The sequence below is a fragment of the Podarcis muralis genome, chromosome 13 (genome assembly GCF_964188315.1).
Source record: "Podarcis muralis chromosome 13, rPodMur119.hap1.1, whole genome shotgun sequence".
Classification (NCBI taxonomy): domain Eukaryota; kingdom Metazoa; phylum Chordata; class Lepidosauria; order Squamata; family Lacertidae; genus Podarcis; species Podarcis muralis.
The window spans coordinates 23,100,416-23,116,286 of NC_135667.1; the positions used below are offsets into that span (position 1 = coordinate 23,100,416).

The 15,871-nt window shown below is 43.0% G+C and overlaps 1 protein-coding gene across 1 annotated transcript; it reads left to right on the forward strand.

The window, feature by feature from the left end:
- The first annotated feature begins 1,933 nt into the window (after positions 1-1,933).
- On the forward strand, positions 1,934-12,580 carry LOC114583118 (vomeronasal type-2 receptor 26-like). The gene is made up of 6 exons (XM_077918195.1): positions 1,934-2,079; positions 3,358-3,649; positions 4,521-5,384; positions 5,699-5,926; positions 10,298-10,424; positions 11,679-12,580. Exons 1-6 carry the CDS (start codon positions 1,934-1,936, stop codon positions 12,578-12,580), a joined length of 2,559 nt encoding a protein of 852 aa, XP_077774321.1.
- Positions 12,581-15,871: the final 3,291 nt, after the last annotated feature.

Sequence of the window (15,871 nt, forward strand, 5' to 3'; positions counted from 1 at the left end):
TGAGGGAGCATCCTGTAGCCTTTCCATGGCCGCAGCTGCTGGCTTCCTCCCTTGGGCAGTTTGTAGCGGCTGCTGGAGAGGAGTGAGGAGGAGGAGAGGCTGCCACTACCAAGGCCCAAACCCATATGATGCACTGGCTCTGAAGGGCAGGCAGAGGGAAGGGCCACCCTGGGCAGGAAGAAAGAGGGAGCAGAGTGGGCCACAAGGAATCTTGCTTTTAAAAAATGCTTTGTGTGTCTAATCTTGCCCCCTTTTGAAAAGTATTTATTGGCATGTGTGCTGTGTCCTGTTGATGCAGTGGTGGTGGCCCTCACCCTTCTTCTGATAGGAACTGCTCTGTGGTGTGAAAACAAATATGGAGGTCAGAGAATATCAGTTGGGGGGAGTGAGAAATGTCCCTATTTTCATCTGAGGAATCTTGAAAGGTATGGCATCGTGGAGAATGAAAATGGTGCTGATGTGGCTGATCCCCAGCACTTCTCCTCTCAATGCTCCTTAAAAGGAATTACGGGGTGCATCTAATAACTAGCAAGGTGGGTGGGTGTTCCACATTAGCTACCGTTGTAGCTGGAAATGAACTTTGCCTGAAAACATAGTAGGGCCACTGTCATTCACACCATGAAGTTACACAGACCTTGAAAACAAGTTTGCAGTGGGCCCAGAACTCCAGTTGCTTACTCTGTTCCTTGCTCCTAGATACATATACTCAGTCAATTTATATGCTGTAAGCTCCATGGGGCGGAGATTTTGTCTGCTGTATCTTGCACACTGTTATTACTGCATGAATGAATTCCTTTTTTCAATGACAAAATAATATTAATATCAATAACTGTGACAGACAATTGCAATTGTTCTGCTAAACGAACTGGAGGAGGTAATTGATTTTTTCTGTTCTTTTTCTTGTTTTTATTATTTATTTTGTGTTTTTGATCTTAAATTTTATGTTGTGAACCACCTTGAGATCTATGTATGAAGGGTGATATACACATTTAATAAACAAAACAAAACAATATATAATATACTGTTTTACATGAAAACACTCACCCTCAGATTTGCCAGGCAATAACTCTGCATTAAAGACACTTATACCAAATCTGAGTGGCTAGTGTGTGAACTTAGTTCTGGGCAGAAGCAACCTGCACCAATAAGGCCATGTGCCATGTATTTCTAAATCTCCCTAAAATATAAGGAAAAATAGTTGTAGGATTAGGAGGAGGCTATTCCTTGCAGTTTTGTGGTATATTATGTAACTTCAAATGCGAATAGCACTCTGGGGAAGTGATCATCATCCCATCATTGTGCAAATTACTGTTTTGCATCCTCTGACAGAATAGATTTTCAGAGGCCAATAACAAGATCAACAATCAGCATCTTAAAAGGCTATATAATCTTCATATGGTTCACAACTGAATCCTAACAAAGGAAGAGCTTTGCTAATCTTTTGTGTGACTGTTTCCACTTCATATGTCCACCTATAATCCCAGCAGCTGATTCAACTATACTTTTTTAGAATAAAATTCAAGAAATGTATTCTAGAGTATCTCTGCTTCTCATCCCTTTTTTGTCGGCTGATGATTTTCCACTTGTCCATTTCTTCCTGTGAAAAACTGGACCTCTTTAATTAGGCATGTGAAAAGGGAGCAATGATTAACTTTGCTACCAGGTTACTCGTGCAGAGATAATCTAAGAATTGCAGCTATAAAACTGTGCGTACCAACAGAATCATCTACTATTCAAGGGAGGCTGTAACAAAATTTACAATACCAACACGTTGTGCTGCACAATAAATCGTGTTGATAGAAATCCAGTAGTTGGAAACACAGAGATCTATGCTGGGATGGAAAACATTTTCAGCAGGATCTGGGTGATGGTGATGTTGCTACTTGTACTCCTATGCCATAGTGTATGCATGACAAATTTGATTAATTGCACCATGTTTGATGATCGTCTCCTGATTCCTCATGGATTTTATCAACCAGGGGACCTGCTCATTGGAGGGATTGTATCTCAGGTCTTATTCCTCTATAATAACCTTTCTTTCATGGAACAGCCTGCAAAAATCTTGATTAATGAACCCATGTAAAGCATCATCTTCTCTCTCTCTTTCCCTTTCTCTCTCTCTCTCTCTCTCTTCCTGTAATATGTTTAGTCCATAGTGACTCAGAATGCATCATTAAGTAAAACTGTGCTTAAGTAAAATTATTTAGTTTTTGGTATGAGCGTAGCTTGCCCAGTCTATTCCCGTCTTGTACAATGATAAACTCAGAATTAGTGAAGGATCTGAATCTCTATTGAGAGTATGTTTGTGATATTTGTGGTTGGAAATACAATATGGTCTTGCACATACTTTTTGAATTTAAAAGTGTGCACACAAATTATTGTACAGGTACATGGTTTGTAAAATATTATTTTGGAATTGGCCCTCAGTCATAACAAACTGGGTCAGTATAGGTGATATTTTAAATATAGGTGAGTTCATTCTTGTAGGCTCTCCTTTGTACTTTCCACCTGCAGGATCGTTTCTCATTTCACTTTCTCATTTCACTTGAGAGACAGTGTGGTGTAGTGGTTAAGAGCAGTAGTCTCGTAATCTGGGGAACCGGGTTCACGTCTCCACTCCTCCACATGCAGCTGCTGGGTGACCTTGGGCTAGTCACACTTCTTTGAAGTCTCTCAGCCCCACTCACCTCACATAGTGTTTGTTGTGGGGGAGGAAGGGAAAGGAGAATGTTGGCTGCTTTGAGACTCCTTAAAGGGAGTGAAAGGCGGGATATCAAATCCAAACTCCTCTTCTTCTTCTCTTCTTTCTTTGGGTATAAGCACTGCAACTGAATTAAAATATATCTGGCCCCTGATATCATAAATGATCCAGATCAGTTGCTTGATCTGTTGCTTACTTATTATTATGTATATTTAATGTTTGATTTAACCTGCTGCTAAACAGATTTTCAATAATAAATGCAGGAAATGAAATAAATGTGTATGGAGAAGGCAAAAATACTCCTATTCTGCTCCTAAAAATAAGTGGAGGGGGCAGTTTGATCAACAATGAGATTGTCCCCAAATTTTTGCCCCCCCTTCATTTCATTATACTGTAGACTACCACTTCTCCTGAGTAGTTAGTATTTACTGAGTTCTACTCAAAGCAGACTCATTAAAATGAAAAAAGTCCTATATTAGTTTTGCTCATTAAGTCAATGGTCTATTCTGACTAATTCTGGTTCCTAACCAGCATTTTTTTTTGCTACATTTAACTTTTGAAATGATGCCAATAAATGATTATTATAAATTCAACAAATTATTATTATTGTTGTTGTTGTTGTTATTTGATTAAAGAGCCTGTAACTCTAATTGCAGTTCAGTGCCCAAGAACTACCAGCATGTCATGGCTTTCGCATTTGCTGTAAAAGAGATAAATGAGAATCTCAACATTTTATCAAATGTTTCCCTGGGGTTCCACATCCTCAATAGCTACTACACTGCAGGAATGACTTATAAGGCCACACTGAACCTGCTTTCCACACAGCAGAGGTTTGTCACCAACTTCAAGTGCCACCACCAGAGCAAGCTGATAGCTCTCATTGGAGGATGTATCTCTGAGATCTCTGCCAACGTAGCCATTATTTCTGCAATCCACAAAATTCCACAGGTAAGTTGTATGTATGAGAGTATGGAGATTCCACAACTGTGCGCATTGTCTTGATTTCTGTAAAACAGATGACTTCTTGTGATATTTTATTTAGCAATTATTTAGCACATTCTCTTGAATAGCTTAGATGAAACTGGGAAGCACTAATAGGCAGATGACAGAAAACAGGGAGTGATAGTAGCCAGCGCAACTTAAACCCCCAATTTGCCATGCTTGGAGAGGGGTGTTGGATGGAACAGAGGTTTCTTCCAGCTAGGTGTTGGTTAGACAAGAAAATATGATGTTTGTTGCATGTGGACAAAGTATTATTATAGGAGGGGGCTATAAAACAATGTGTCTGTTATCAGATCCAATATGAACTCAAATTTATCTATAGTTTATTTCAAAACAACTGTTACATGCAGGCACGTCCAAAGTCCATCCTGGGGGCCTAATCTGACCCACCGCTTGGTTTAATCCGGCCTTTGTGACAGTTTATTTGCCGTGGTAAAATCCTATAAAAAGCTCTACAACTTTGGTTGGCCCTCTCACAAGTATACTTCATCAAATCTGGCCCTCTTTGAAAAATTTTTGGACACCCCTGGTTACATGGAAAATCTCATACCACCTAGGTTTCACATTTTGGAGGTGTGACAAAACTAAAGCATTCTAAAGTCAGTATTGTTATCATATTGCAAAACTCACAGAATATAATACCCAAAATGAGACAATTATTAAAGTTCTTGTCTTCAGGTAAAAGTAGGAAGCCACGTGCCGTGGATGCTTTAATTCTAAATTTCCTGCATCACACAGGATATTAGACTATAAGCAGAGCCACATGAAAAACTTTGATTCAATTATTTACCATTCTTTTGAAATCTATCCTGAAAAGGTATTATATATTTTATTCCAGCTCACTTATGGATCATTTTTGCCTGTAAAAAGTATCAGAATGCAATTCCCATTTTTATACCAGATGGTTCCAAATGAAACTCATCAGCACACGGGAGTTGTTCTGTTACTTCAGCATTTCAGATGGACCTGGGTTGGGCTCTTGGCTGTGGCTGATGACAAAGGGGACCAGTTTTTACAGACCATGGTGCCAATGCTTTCTGAGAATGGCATCTGTTCTGCCTTCATAGATAGAATACCAAAGCGGGCATATTTTGATGAGTTGATTGACTTGATGATAAAGCGCTGGGAAAATTATGTAATCATCAGTGACAAAAAAGTGAATGCATTATTTGTATATGGAGAACCACCATCTTTTCAGATTTTGAGAGTGTTACTGTTTCTAGCACCTTTCTTGTCACTTCCGCCTCTGTGTAAAGTATGGATTATTACATCCCACTGGGATTTTGCATCACTGTCTGTTCAGAAGATATGGGATATACAAACCTTCCATGGTGCCATATCATTCACAGTTCACTCAAAACAGCCCCAAGGATTCCAAAAGTTTATTCAGACGATTAGACCTTCCTGGGTTAAAGGAGATGGTTTTGTCCAGGACTTCTGGGAACAGGCATTCAGCTGTTCATTAAAAGTGTACAATGGACTAGGAGAGAGAAAGAAAGTGTGCACTGGAGAAGAGAAACTGGAGAGCCTTTCTGGAATTTTGTTTGAAGGGAAGATGACTGGTCACAGCTACAATGTCTACAATGCTGTCTATGCTGTGGCACATGCTTTAAATAAAATCAGTTCCCAACATCGGAGCTTCAGAGGGAGTCTGAAACTTCAGGATGTGCAACCATGGCAGGTAATTGCAGTTTAAAGAACAATACAGTTAAGATTATGATGCAGAAGTAAAGGTAAGTTCTTTTCATTTTTCTTTTTGTCAATCTATTTTGATAATTCCTTCCAACCCCATTTGAAACAGTGATTTATTCATTGTTTTAATTCATTGCTACTCATGTATATGGAGGTCTGTCAGGGAAAAAGGAGAATGGTGGTGGTTGTGATAGACAGATACAAATATGTCATCAAATAAACTATTCAAAAATGTGTTTGACAAGTCTTTGGAAATGATTTCAAGAATTTGCTGTCTCTTTGTCCACATTCTTTTTATTTTAGGTCCATCACATTCTAAGGAGGATTGCATTCAACAACAGTGAAGGAGATACTGTGTCTTTTGATGAAAATGGTGAATTAGTTACAAGTTTTGATATTACAAACTGGCTGATGTTCCCCAATGGCTCTGTGGTTCGAGTGAAAGTTGGAAGGCTGGAACCTCAGGCACCTCAAGGCAAACAGTTAGCTATTAATGATGATCAAATTGTGTGGAATCAAGGCTTTAACCAGGTAAGAATCATCTATAACGGCTGCTGTTGCTGCTTGTGTGAGTGTTGGGAAGACTGCTCCCTCCTCTGCCAACTCCATCCGGCCTAGGGGGCAGGACCTGCACTCACTGCCAGGGCCTCCATCAAGGCCTCCGGGACACGGCTGCTGTTACTGCTTGTGTGAGTGTTGGGAGGACCGCTCCCTTTTCTGCCAACTCCATCTGGCCTAGGGGGCGGGGCCTGCACTTACCGCCACAGCATAAGAGGCCTGAGAGAGGCCTCCGGGACACGGCTGCTGTTGCTGCTTGTGTGAGTGTTGGGAAGACTGCTCCCTCCTCTGCCAACTCCATCCGGCCTAGGGGGCAGGACCTGCACTCACTGCCAGGGCCTCCATCAAGGCCTCCGGGACACGGCTGCTGTTACTGCTTGTGTGAGTGTTGGGAGGACCGCTCCCTCTTCTGCCAACTCCATCTGGCCTAGGGGGCGGGGCCTGCACTCACCGTCACAGCATAAGAGGCCTGAGAGAGGCCTCCGGGACACGGCTGCTGTTGCTGCTTGTGTGAGTGTTGGGAAGACTGCTCCCTCCTCTGCCAACTCCATCCAGCCTAGGGGGCGGGGCCTGCACTACCACTACAGTTTAGAGGCCTGAGCAGCTACCGGCAGCAATGGACAAAATGGTTTTAAATGTTTTAATTGTTTTTAATTTGCAGCACCTTAAATGGTTGTTGTTGTTTTTTATAATATTATATTATTTTACTATTTTATTTTTGCTTGGGGAGGGATAAGCATTTAGTCAGCGCTATTGTTTCTTGTTTTATTTTGTTCTGTTTTGTATTATTATTATTATTATTATTATTATTATTATTATTCTGTTAAATTATTATATAATTTGTATTTTGCTTTTTAAGGGGTGGGGTCAGGGCTGCCTGGGAGTGGGTCCCAGCAAACAAAATGGCTGGGGCATGTTCCACAGGGGGGATGCACTGGGACAACCGATCTCAGTGATCATGGGTAGGAGGAGGAGTTACGCTAAGACCAGACCATGTCATTACTGAGAAGGCAGGTTTAGTCGTTGTCTGAGGACTATCCCTGCCTCCAGGTCTGGTCCTGACCGGAAGGATACTAGAATCAGCAAGGGAAACCCACATGACCTGAAAGTGTTGCTGTGCAATGCCAGGTCAATGATGAATAAAACCACTGCCATCCACGACCTGATTGTGGATGGAGGATTTGACCTGGCATGTGTGACAGAGACCTGGTTGGATGAAGCAGATGGGCCTGTCCTTGCCGCTGCTTGCCCACCAGGCTTCTCTTACGCACAGCAACCCAGGTCATGTGGGCGGGGAGGGGGGGTTGCAGTGATTTTTAGGAAGTCATTAGTCTGCACCAGGCGTCCTATTGGGAAGACCCAGTTCTCTGAGTGCATGTTCTGGAAGTTGGGCAATAGGGGCAGTACAGGATTCCTACTGGTGTATCGACCTCCCCGCTGCACCAAGGATTCCCTGCCCGAGCTGCTTCAGGTCGTGGCGGATATGCTCCTGGAGACACCTAGCTTGGTTGTCCTGGGGGATTTTAACATCCATGCCGACACGACCTTACAAGGGGCCGCTCGGGACTTCGTGGAAAGCATGGCCTCCATGGGGCTGTCCCTGAATAAGTTTGGCCCAACTCATAGCCATGGACATGCCTTAGACTTGGTGTTCACCTCTATGGATGTTGGTGATCTGACACTAACTAAAAGCGAAACAAAAGAAGTGCCATGGTCAGATCACTTCCTGGTGCAACTGGACTTCTCCGCAACCCTTCCCCTCTGCAGGGAGGTGGGACCGATTCGGATGGTCCGCCCCCGCCACTTAATGGATCCAATTGGCTTCCAGAGAGTGGTAGGGGATGCTTTATCCCAAGTTGATGGCCTTTCAGCTGATTCCCTGGTGGCACGCTGGAATGCGGAGTTAACCAGGGCTATTGGCTGTCTGGCTCCGAAGCGCCCTCTCCGATTGCATGGAGCCCGGACAGCCCCGTGGTTTTCCCCGGAGCTGAGGGTGATGAAACAATCGTTGAGACGGCTAGAGCGCCGGTGGCGGAAAACTCATTCTGAATCAGACCGGAAACGGGTTAGAGCTCAACGTCGAGCCTACCAAGTGGCAATGGCGACGGCGAAGAGGGCCTTCTTCGCCGCCTCCATTGCATCTGCAGAAAACAGCAGCAGGAGACTTTTTCAGGTGGTTCGCAATCTATCGGAACCACCTGTACCACCGGGGCCTGGTAGGGACCCCAAGATCTCCTGCAATGCTTTTGCAAAGTTTTTTGCAGATAAAATCGCTCAGATTCAGAACGAGGTAGACTCCACCGTGGGAGCAGGGCCAGGGTGGGAGAGTGCTAGAGTTCTGTCTGGTCCTGTTACATGGGATCAATTCCAGTCTGTTACCTCCGAGGATGTGGACAGGCTGCTTGGAAAAGTGAAAGCGACCACCTGTCTCCTTGATCCTTGCCCATCCTGGCTGATAAAAGCGAGCCGGGAAGGGCTGGGCGATGGGCTCTGCGGGGTGGTGAATGCTTCCCTCTGTGAGGGAGCCTTCCCAGACCCGCTGAAAGAGGCGGTCATTAAACCGCTTCTTAAAAAAACATCTTTAGACCCGGCCAATTTGGCCAACTATCGCCCAGTCTCAAATCTGCCATTCTTGGGCAAGGTGATTGAGCGGGTGGTTGCTGAACAACTCCAAGCACGCCTGGAGGAAACGGACCATTTGGATCCCTTCCAATCGGGATTCAGGTCTCACCATGGGACTGAAACTGCCTTGGTCGCACTGGTTGATGATCTCCGGCGGGCTAGGGACAAAGGTGAGAGCTGTTTCCTAGTTCTGCTGGATCTCTCAGCGGCCTTTGACACCATCGACCATAACATCCTTCTGGACCGTCTAGAGGGGTTGGGAGCTGGGGGCACTGTCATACAGTGGTTCCGCTCCTTCCTCCTGGGCCGTGTCCAGAAAGTGGTGGTGGGGGATGAGTGTTCAGACCCCTGGGCTCTCACTTGTGGGGTGCCTCAGGGTTCTGTCCTCTCCCCCATGCTTTTTAATATCTATATGAAGCCGCTGGGAGAGATCATCAGGGGGTTTGGACTGGGTGTTCATCAGTACGCAGATGACACCCAGCTCTACCTCTCCTTTAAATCAGAACCAGTGAAGGCGGTGAAGGTCCTGTGTGAGTGCCTGGAGGCGGTTGGAGGATGGATGGCGGCTAACAGACTGAGGTTGAATCCTGACAAGACAGAAGTACTGTTTTTGGGGGACAGGGAGCGGGTTGGTGTGGGGGATTCCCTGGTCTTGAATGGGGTAACTGTGCCCCTAAAGGACCAGGTGCGTAGCCTGGGAGTCATTTTGGACTCACAGCTGTCCATGGAGGCGCAGGTTAACTCTGTGTCCAGGGCAGCTGTCTACCAGCTCCACCTGGTACGCAGGCTAAGACCCTACCTACCCGCGAACTGTCTCGCCAGAGTGGTGCATGCTCTAGTTATCTCACGCTTGGACTACTGCAACGCGCTCTACGTGGGGCTACCTTTGAAGGTGACCCAGAAACTGCAATTAATCCAGAATGCGGCAGCTAGACTGGTGACTGGGAGTGGCCGCCGGGATCATATAACACCGGTTCTGAGAGACCTGCATTGGCTCCCAGTACGTTTCCGAGCACGATTCAAAGTGTTGGTGCTGACCTTTAAAGCCCTAAACGGCCTCGGTCCTGTATACCTGAAGGAGCGTCTCCACCCCCATCATTCAGCCCGGACACTGAGATCCAGCGCCGAGGGCCTTCTGGCGGTTCCCTCATTGCGAGAAGTGAGGCTACAGGGAACCAGACAGAGGGCCTTCTCGGTAGTGGCGCCCGCCCTGTGGAACGCCCTCCCATTAGATGTCAAAGAGATAAATAATTACCTGATATTCAGAAGACATCTTAAGGCAGCCCTGTTCAGGGAAGTTTTTAATATGTAACGCTGTACTGTTTTTAACACTGATTGGGAGCCGCCCAGAGTGGCTGGGGAAACTCAGCCAGATGGGCGGGGTATAAATAATAAATTATTATTATTATTATTATTATTATTATTATTATTATTATAAGTGCTTAGTTACAAGAGCCAACTGACTCACGCCACAGTGCAAAACTAAAAAAAAAAAAAAAGCTAATTCAGGGAGGGCTTAACACGGAACAATTGCCTCTCAGAAGGAGGCTTTAATTACCTCCCTAGCCCAGCCGGCTGTCCCTTCTCTGATAGTATTTATAAGCCATGAGGAACAATGGGTTACATTGTAAGTGGTTTCCTGACTGAGCCAGACATGTTGTCCACATCCTCAGGATGTTCTCAAAACACATCACCACTAATAGTATTTCATGCATATAACAGGTGCTGCCGCTTTCTGTTTGCAATGAGAACTGTTACCCAGGCTATAGCAGAAAAAAGAAAGAGGGGAAGAAATTTTGCTGCTATGATTGTGCTCCATGCCCAGAAGGAATGATCTCTCACCAGAAGGGTAGGAGACATATGTACAGAGATATCAAGGAATTTCCATAAAGGTGGTAATGGTGCTGGTGATGATTACTATTATTATTGAATGTGCATCCATTGAATATCTATGACTTTGGTTCACATTAAGAACTTCAACAATCATTTTAACGTGTGTGTGTGTGTGTGTGTGTGTGTGTGTGTGTGTGTAACAGATTGATAGTGAAATTGATCAGATAATATATGAAAGAAGTTCAAGGAAACAAAAGGGTCCATTCTTACTATTTTTTTTTATAAATAAATCCTTTAAACAGAAGTCAGTGTGAGGTCATGTCCATGACAGATTAGCACCTGGTTCATTTGTGGTAGAAGTCTTGGCAAACTGTGAAGGAGTATTCCCTCTTCCCCTTTCTAACCTGTTCTGCACACCCTTCTCTTAATGCAACATAGACTCAGCAATAGGAGAAGAGCAGCAATTAGTCAACATGATTTTATGTGCCCAAGATGCAGCACGGAACAAATCAACTTAGTAGAAGAGCTTCAGAATTGTTTAAACACATTTCAGGGACAAAGCTGTGGGTCAATATTATCCCTTTTTTCTCATATGTCCATTTTCTGTGGAGGTAATTGCATGTTTTAAGATAAAAAATGGTGGTATCAGCTCCAATGTATATCTAGGTTCCAAAGGATTTAGGGCTGGATTTCAGACCACTAGCCTGGAAGGTAGATCGGTTTTCTTTGTGCATCCCTGTTTTAGTCAGAGCTTTCCCATAATATTCAAACCACTGCATGCCCAATCCTGAGCCCAGGATAAGTATTTACTTTGGAGAAAAGAGCTATTTCACTCCTTTTCATTCTCCCCTTGTTAATGGGGATTGTATCGCCTTAGGTCAGAAGTAAGAATATGCTAAGGTATAATGCTTCCACATATCCAATAACTGTGTTGTGATTTATGTCTGTAATTTCTCTGTTTTCTTACAACAAATGAATGTTTTAATTTAGCCTAGTTGGGAGCTACGTTCTCGAGTTATACAACCATTTATCAGACACTGTTCCATGACATCACTCACAAAAGATCCCCCTCCTGTCTAGGAGGCTGGTAAATGGGAATGCTGGTGGCAGGTGCACACATGAAGTTTCCCAACACACATGTGTACAACAACATATGCAAACATGTGTGTGTGTGTGTGTGTGTGTGTGTGTGTGTGTGTGTGTGTGTGTGTAAAGGTATAGATGTTGGGCTACCCTTAGAAATACTTAAACTGTTCTTCCTTTTTTTCAGACATGGATGCTTGTGTGAATTGTCCTGAAGATCAGTATCCCAACAAAGACCAAACTCAGTGCATTCCCAAAATTATAAGCTACCTCTCTTACAGAGAAGATTTAGCAATCGCCTTAACTAGCTTGGCTATTATTTTCTCTTTTGTCACAATTGTAGTACTTGGAATTTTTATGAAGCACAAGGACACTCCCATAGTGAAAGCCAACAACCGAATGCTCACCTACATCCTCCTCTTCTCCCTCCTCCTTTGCTTCCTCTGTTCTTTGCTCTTCATTGGACAACCTGGAAAGGCAACCTGCCTTCTACGTCAAACCACTTTTGGCATTGTCTTCTCTGTGGCCCTTTCTTCTGTGTTGGCAAAGACCATCACTGTGGTTGTGGCATTTATGGGAACAAAACCAGGATCCAGGATGAGGAAATGGGTGGGGAAAAGACTGGCTAATTCTGTTGTTCTCTCCTGCTCTTTTATTCAGGCTGCCATTTGTACTCTTTGGTTAAGTTCTGCTCCTCCATTCCCAGGCAGAGACATGCATTCAGTGAAGGGTGAAATCATACTAGAATGTAATGAGGGTTCTGTTTCCATGTTTTACTGTGTCCTGGGCTATATGGGTTTCCTAGCCATTGTCAGCTTCATTGTGGCTTTTCTTGCCAGGAAGTTGCCAAACAGTTTCAATGAAACCAAATTTATCACTTTCAGCATGTTGGTGTTTTGCAGTGTATGGTTATCCTTTATTCCAACCTACCTGAGCAGAAAAGGAAAGTACATGGTAGCTGTGGAGATCTTCTCCATCTTGTCATCCAGTGCTGGATTATTGGGTTGTATCTTTTCCCCTAAATGTTATGTCATTGTACTCAGGCCCGAGCTTAACAGCAGAGAGCAACTCGTCAGAAAAAGGAAATGAAATAATATATCCATCTCATTAATCTGTTGCTTTATTAATAGAAATTATGGTGTTGAAGGGATTTCAGGAGAATTTGAGCATAATTTCTTAGGAAAATATCTCTCTTCACATTCCCATGAGTGGACTTGAACCAGGAATATACTATCTCAAGAGGGTTGTCTATCTTGTTTCTATCTTCTTAAACACCCACATATTGTCTGCTTCTCCAAATGCCCTTCTGGGTTCACAATGAAGTTCCATCTATTAGTACATTCCTAATGAGAGAATTTCACTTCACCTGACTTCCTTCCTATGTGTTTACTCATAAAAATGTAGACACTACTAACATGGTCGGGTTTGCGTTTTTACCACCAGGAATCTTTAGAAAAACGAAAAGGAGTAAATTTTATTAGTATTTTCCACACAACAACAACCCAAAAAAACCACAAAAAATACAAAACACAAAAACAAACATATGAAAAACAAATCCAAATCTTACAAATTAATAGTATAAACACTAAAAAGGAAAACAAACGTTGACTTCCACCAATCCCACAGCACCTCCTTTACCTCTCATTGTATATTCCTGTTTTCCTTATCATCTCGATCCTAGCATCTAAATATATATCCCTCTTTCTTATCCTTTCACTTCAGAAGGTTATTCCAGGCTCAGATTTCTGTCCTCAAACCTTGTCTTTTAAGGCATTCGTTTAGGCACTCCCATTCCTTTTTCACAACATTTTTTGGTTTTTGTCTTATTATATCTGTCAGTTTGGCTAACTCTAAGTATTCTGAAAGCTTACATAACCATTCTCCCCTAGTGGGTAACTGATTCCCTTTCCAATACTTAGCCACCAGAATTCTTGCTGCAAACATCGCATATAAGAAAAAAAATAATCTTTTGGGATATTGTCGAGAGCCAGTGTGGTGTAGTGGTTAAGAGCTGTAGTCTCGTAATCTGGGGAACCAGGTTTGCGTCTCCGCTCCTCCACATGCAGCTGCTGGGTGACCTTGGGCCAGTCACACTTCTTTGAAGTCTCTCAGCCCCACTCACCTCACAGAGTGTTTGTTGTGGGGGAGGAAGGAAAGGAGAATGTTAGCCGCTTTGAGACTCCTTAAAGGGAGTGAAAGGCGGGATATCAAATCCAAACTCTTCTAATATTCCTAAAATGAATGCCTCTGGCCTTTACTATATGATAGTCTTAATATTTTCTTTATTTCTTCATGGATCTGTGATCCGTACCACCAGGAATCTTAAGAGTCCCTGCCAGCTTCATTAAACATTATATTTCCTTCAATTTTACAAAATGTTTGGAGAGAAATACTGTAGAAGAATCAATGTAAGCCTATTCTACCTTTGAAGGATATGTTGCTGCCACTTGCTACCATATCCAGTGTAAGAGTTTTCCTTTGGCGACTGCATCACGATTTGGGCCTCTTTCATTTGCAAATGGAGCACTCAATGAGCCCAGCTCCTTCTCGGAGCTAGCAGTGTGAGGTTTGTGGAACAATGTATAAGTAGTGGGATGATACAAAGAATTAGAACTTTAAATAGCCTATAATTCCTATGACAGATGTGGGCACAGAAAAGAATTACCTTTCCTTGAAACTAGTTTAAACTGTTTTACAGCTGTTTCCTTTTTGTAGGAACTGTATAATTTAACACAAACAATTGAAACATGGTGGTTATACCCAGGCCCATACAGAGCTTCTTTGAGGCCCAGGGTAGGAATCTTGTTCTTGGCATGATAGCATAAGTCCGGCAGGCCCCCAGAGGGGCTCACCTGCTGGATTAGCCCTCAAGGCCTGGGGCAAGTGTACCTAGCTGCACACTACATCCTGCATGTACCTGGCAATACCTGAGCTCAGCTTCACAAATGGTCAAGCTCAGAAACAGCTTTCAGTGCTTTTTGAAAATATTGAAGAAAGCCATAGTTTGTTGCCATACAATTCTCACAGAGAGCAACACTGCTGAACAGAGTACTCCCTGCAAGACTTGCTCTATTACAATTCAAACTCTGCAGAGGCAAGAACTCCTAAGCGATAGCCGCTCCAACCTGTGGGCAGCTAGATAACCATTCTGGGCTTTTTGTTTGTTTGTTTGTTATGAAAGGGGGGGAAGGCATGGGGCACTGCTGCATGCTTGGACTGCCTGCTAGTTGCTTTTAAAAAATGAACTTTTAAAAATTGTACTTCTGCATTGAATTTTAAGGATTTCCCTTTTTAAATACACACAGAAACAGGTGAGATGGACTTAGTCTATTCCCACTGTAATACAGGAATGGACCAGACTTCAATGAGTCTGTCCATCCCCACCCATAGGTGAGTCATAGTGTTTTTGTCATGCTTTTCTTAATGTAGATGTGGCTGAGGCGTGCCTGTTAGCCTCCTTCCTCTCATTGTACACAGTTAGCAATGTGAGGTTTGTGGGGAAATGAACAACTATGGGGGTGACCAGCAAAAATTATAATTCCTAATATACCTTGTGAGCATAAAACAATTATATTTTTTAAAAATAAAGATAAAAATGTTAAACTGCCATATAGCATATGTTTGTTAGAGTGTGGTACTGATAACACCAAGGTCGCAGATTCAATCCTCATACAGGACAGCTGCATATTTAGACTATATTGCATGAATGCATACTTTTAATTACAAATAATAATGACAATAATAAATGGGACAAGTAACAGTTAGAAGTTAGCTGTTAAAGGATATATACCCATCATCATTATAAAACTGAGTCTCAAATTTCCCAGCTTTTAAGGTCAGGCCTTCCAATTAATCTAAATGTGAGTGATCCATGTGTAACTTAAATCTGGTCAAGGACAAAAACAGCCTACAACTTTCTGGCTAAGCATCACTTATTACCCCTTAAAGAAAATATTGTCACTCCTAGTTGATTTGCCATTCATGATGCAACTCCAAAGGACATCAACACACTTGGGAAATCGTAATTGCACACATAATTGTCAAAACTGCTGGCTTCTATCCCTTTACACAATGGATATGCAGATGGCAACAAAATGAGCATTTGAAAAAGGACATAAAACCCTGGTGTTGTTCAGAATTGGATCTAGGCATAGGCAGAGGTCTGCCATTTTTCTTGTATGACCATTTCTCCTTTTCATCTTAGAATATGTCGCCCACTAGTTGCTTTTGCAATTATTTTCCCACAAAAATTATAATGTGACTACCCTTTTTCTTCATCCTATGTGCATACCTATTTAATTTGCTCTTCCCAGATACTTACTGGGCAGACCTCTTTGTCTAGATATGAATTAGTGCGCGCGCGTGCACACACACACACAC

What these genes read in the sequence shown, in the direction of transcription:
- LOC114583118 (XM_077918195.1), top strand. Translation starts at nt 1,934, where the DNA reads ATGTTTGATGATCGTCTCCTGATTCCTCATGGATTTTATCAACCAGGG. An exon ending in GGAATCAAGGCTTTAACCAG is followed by an intron (nt 5,927 to 10,297) that starts GTAAGAATCATC and finishes TGCATATAACAG; the next exon opens with GTGCTGCCGCTTTCTGTTTG. An exon ending in AATGATCTCTCACCAGAAGG is followed by an intron (nt 10,425 to 11,678) that starts GTAGGAGACATA and finishes CCTTTTTTTCAG; the next exon opens with ACATGGATGCTTGTGTGAAT.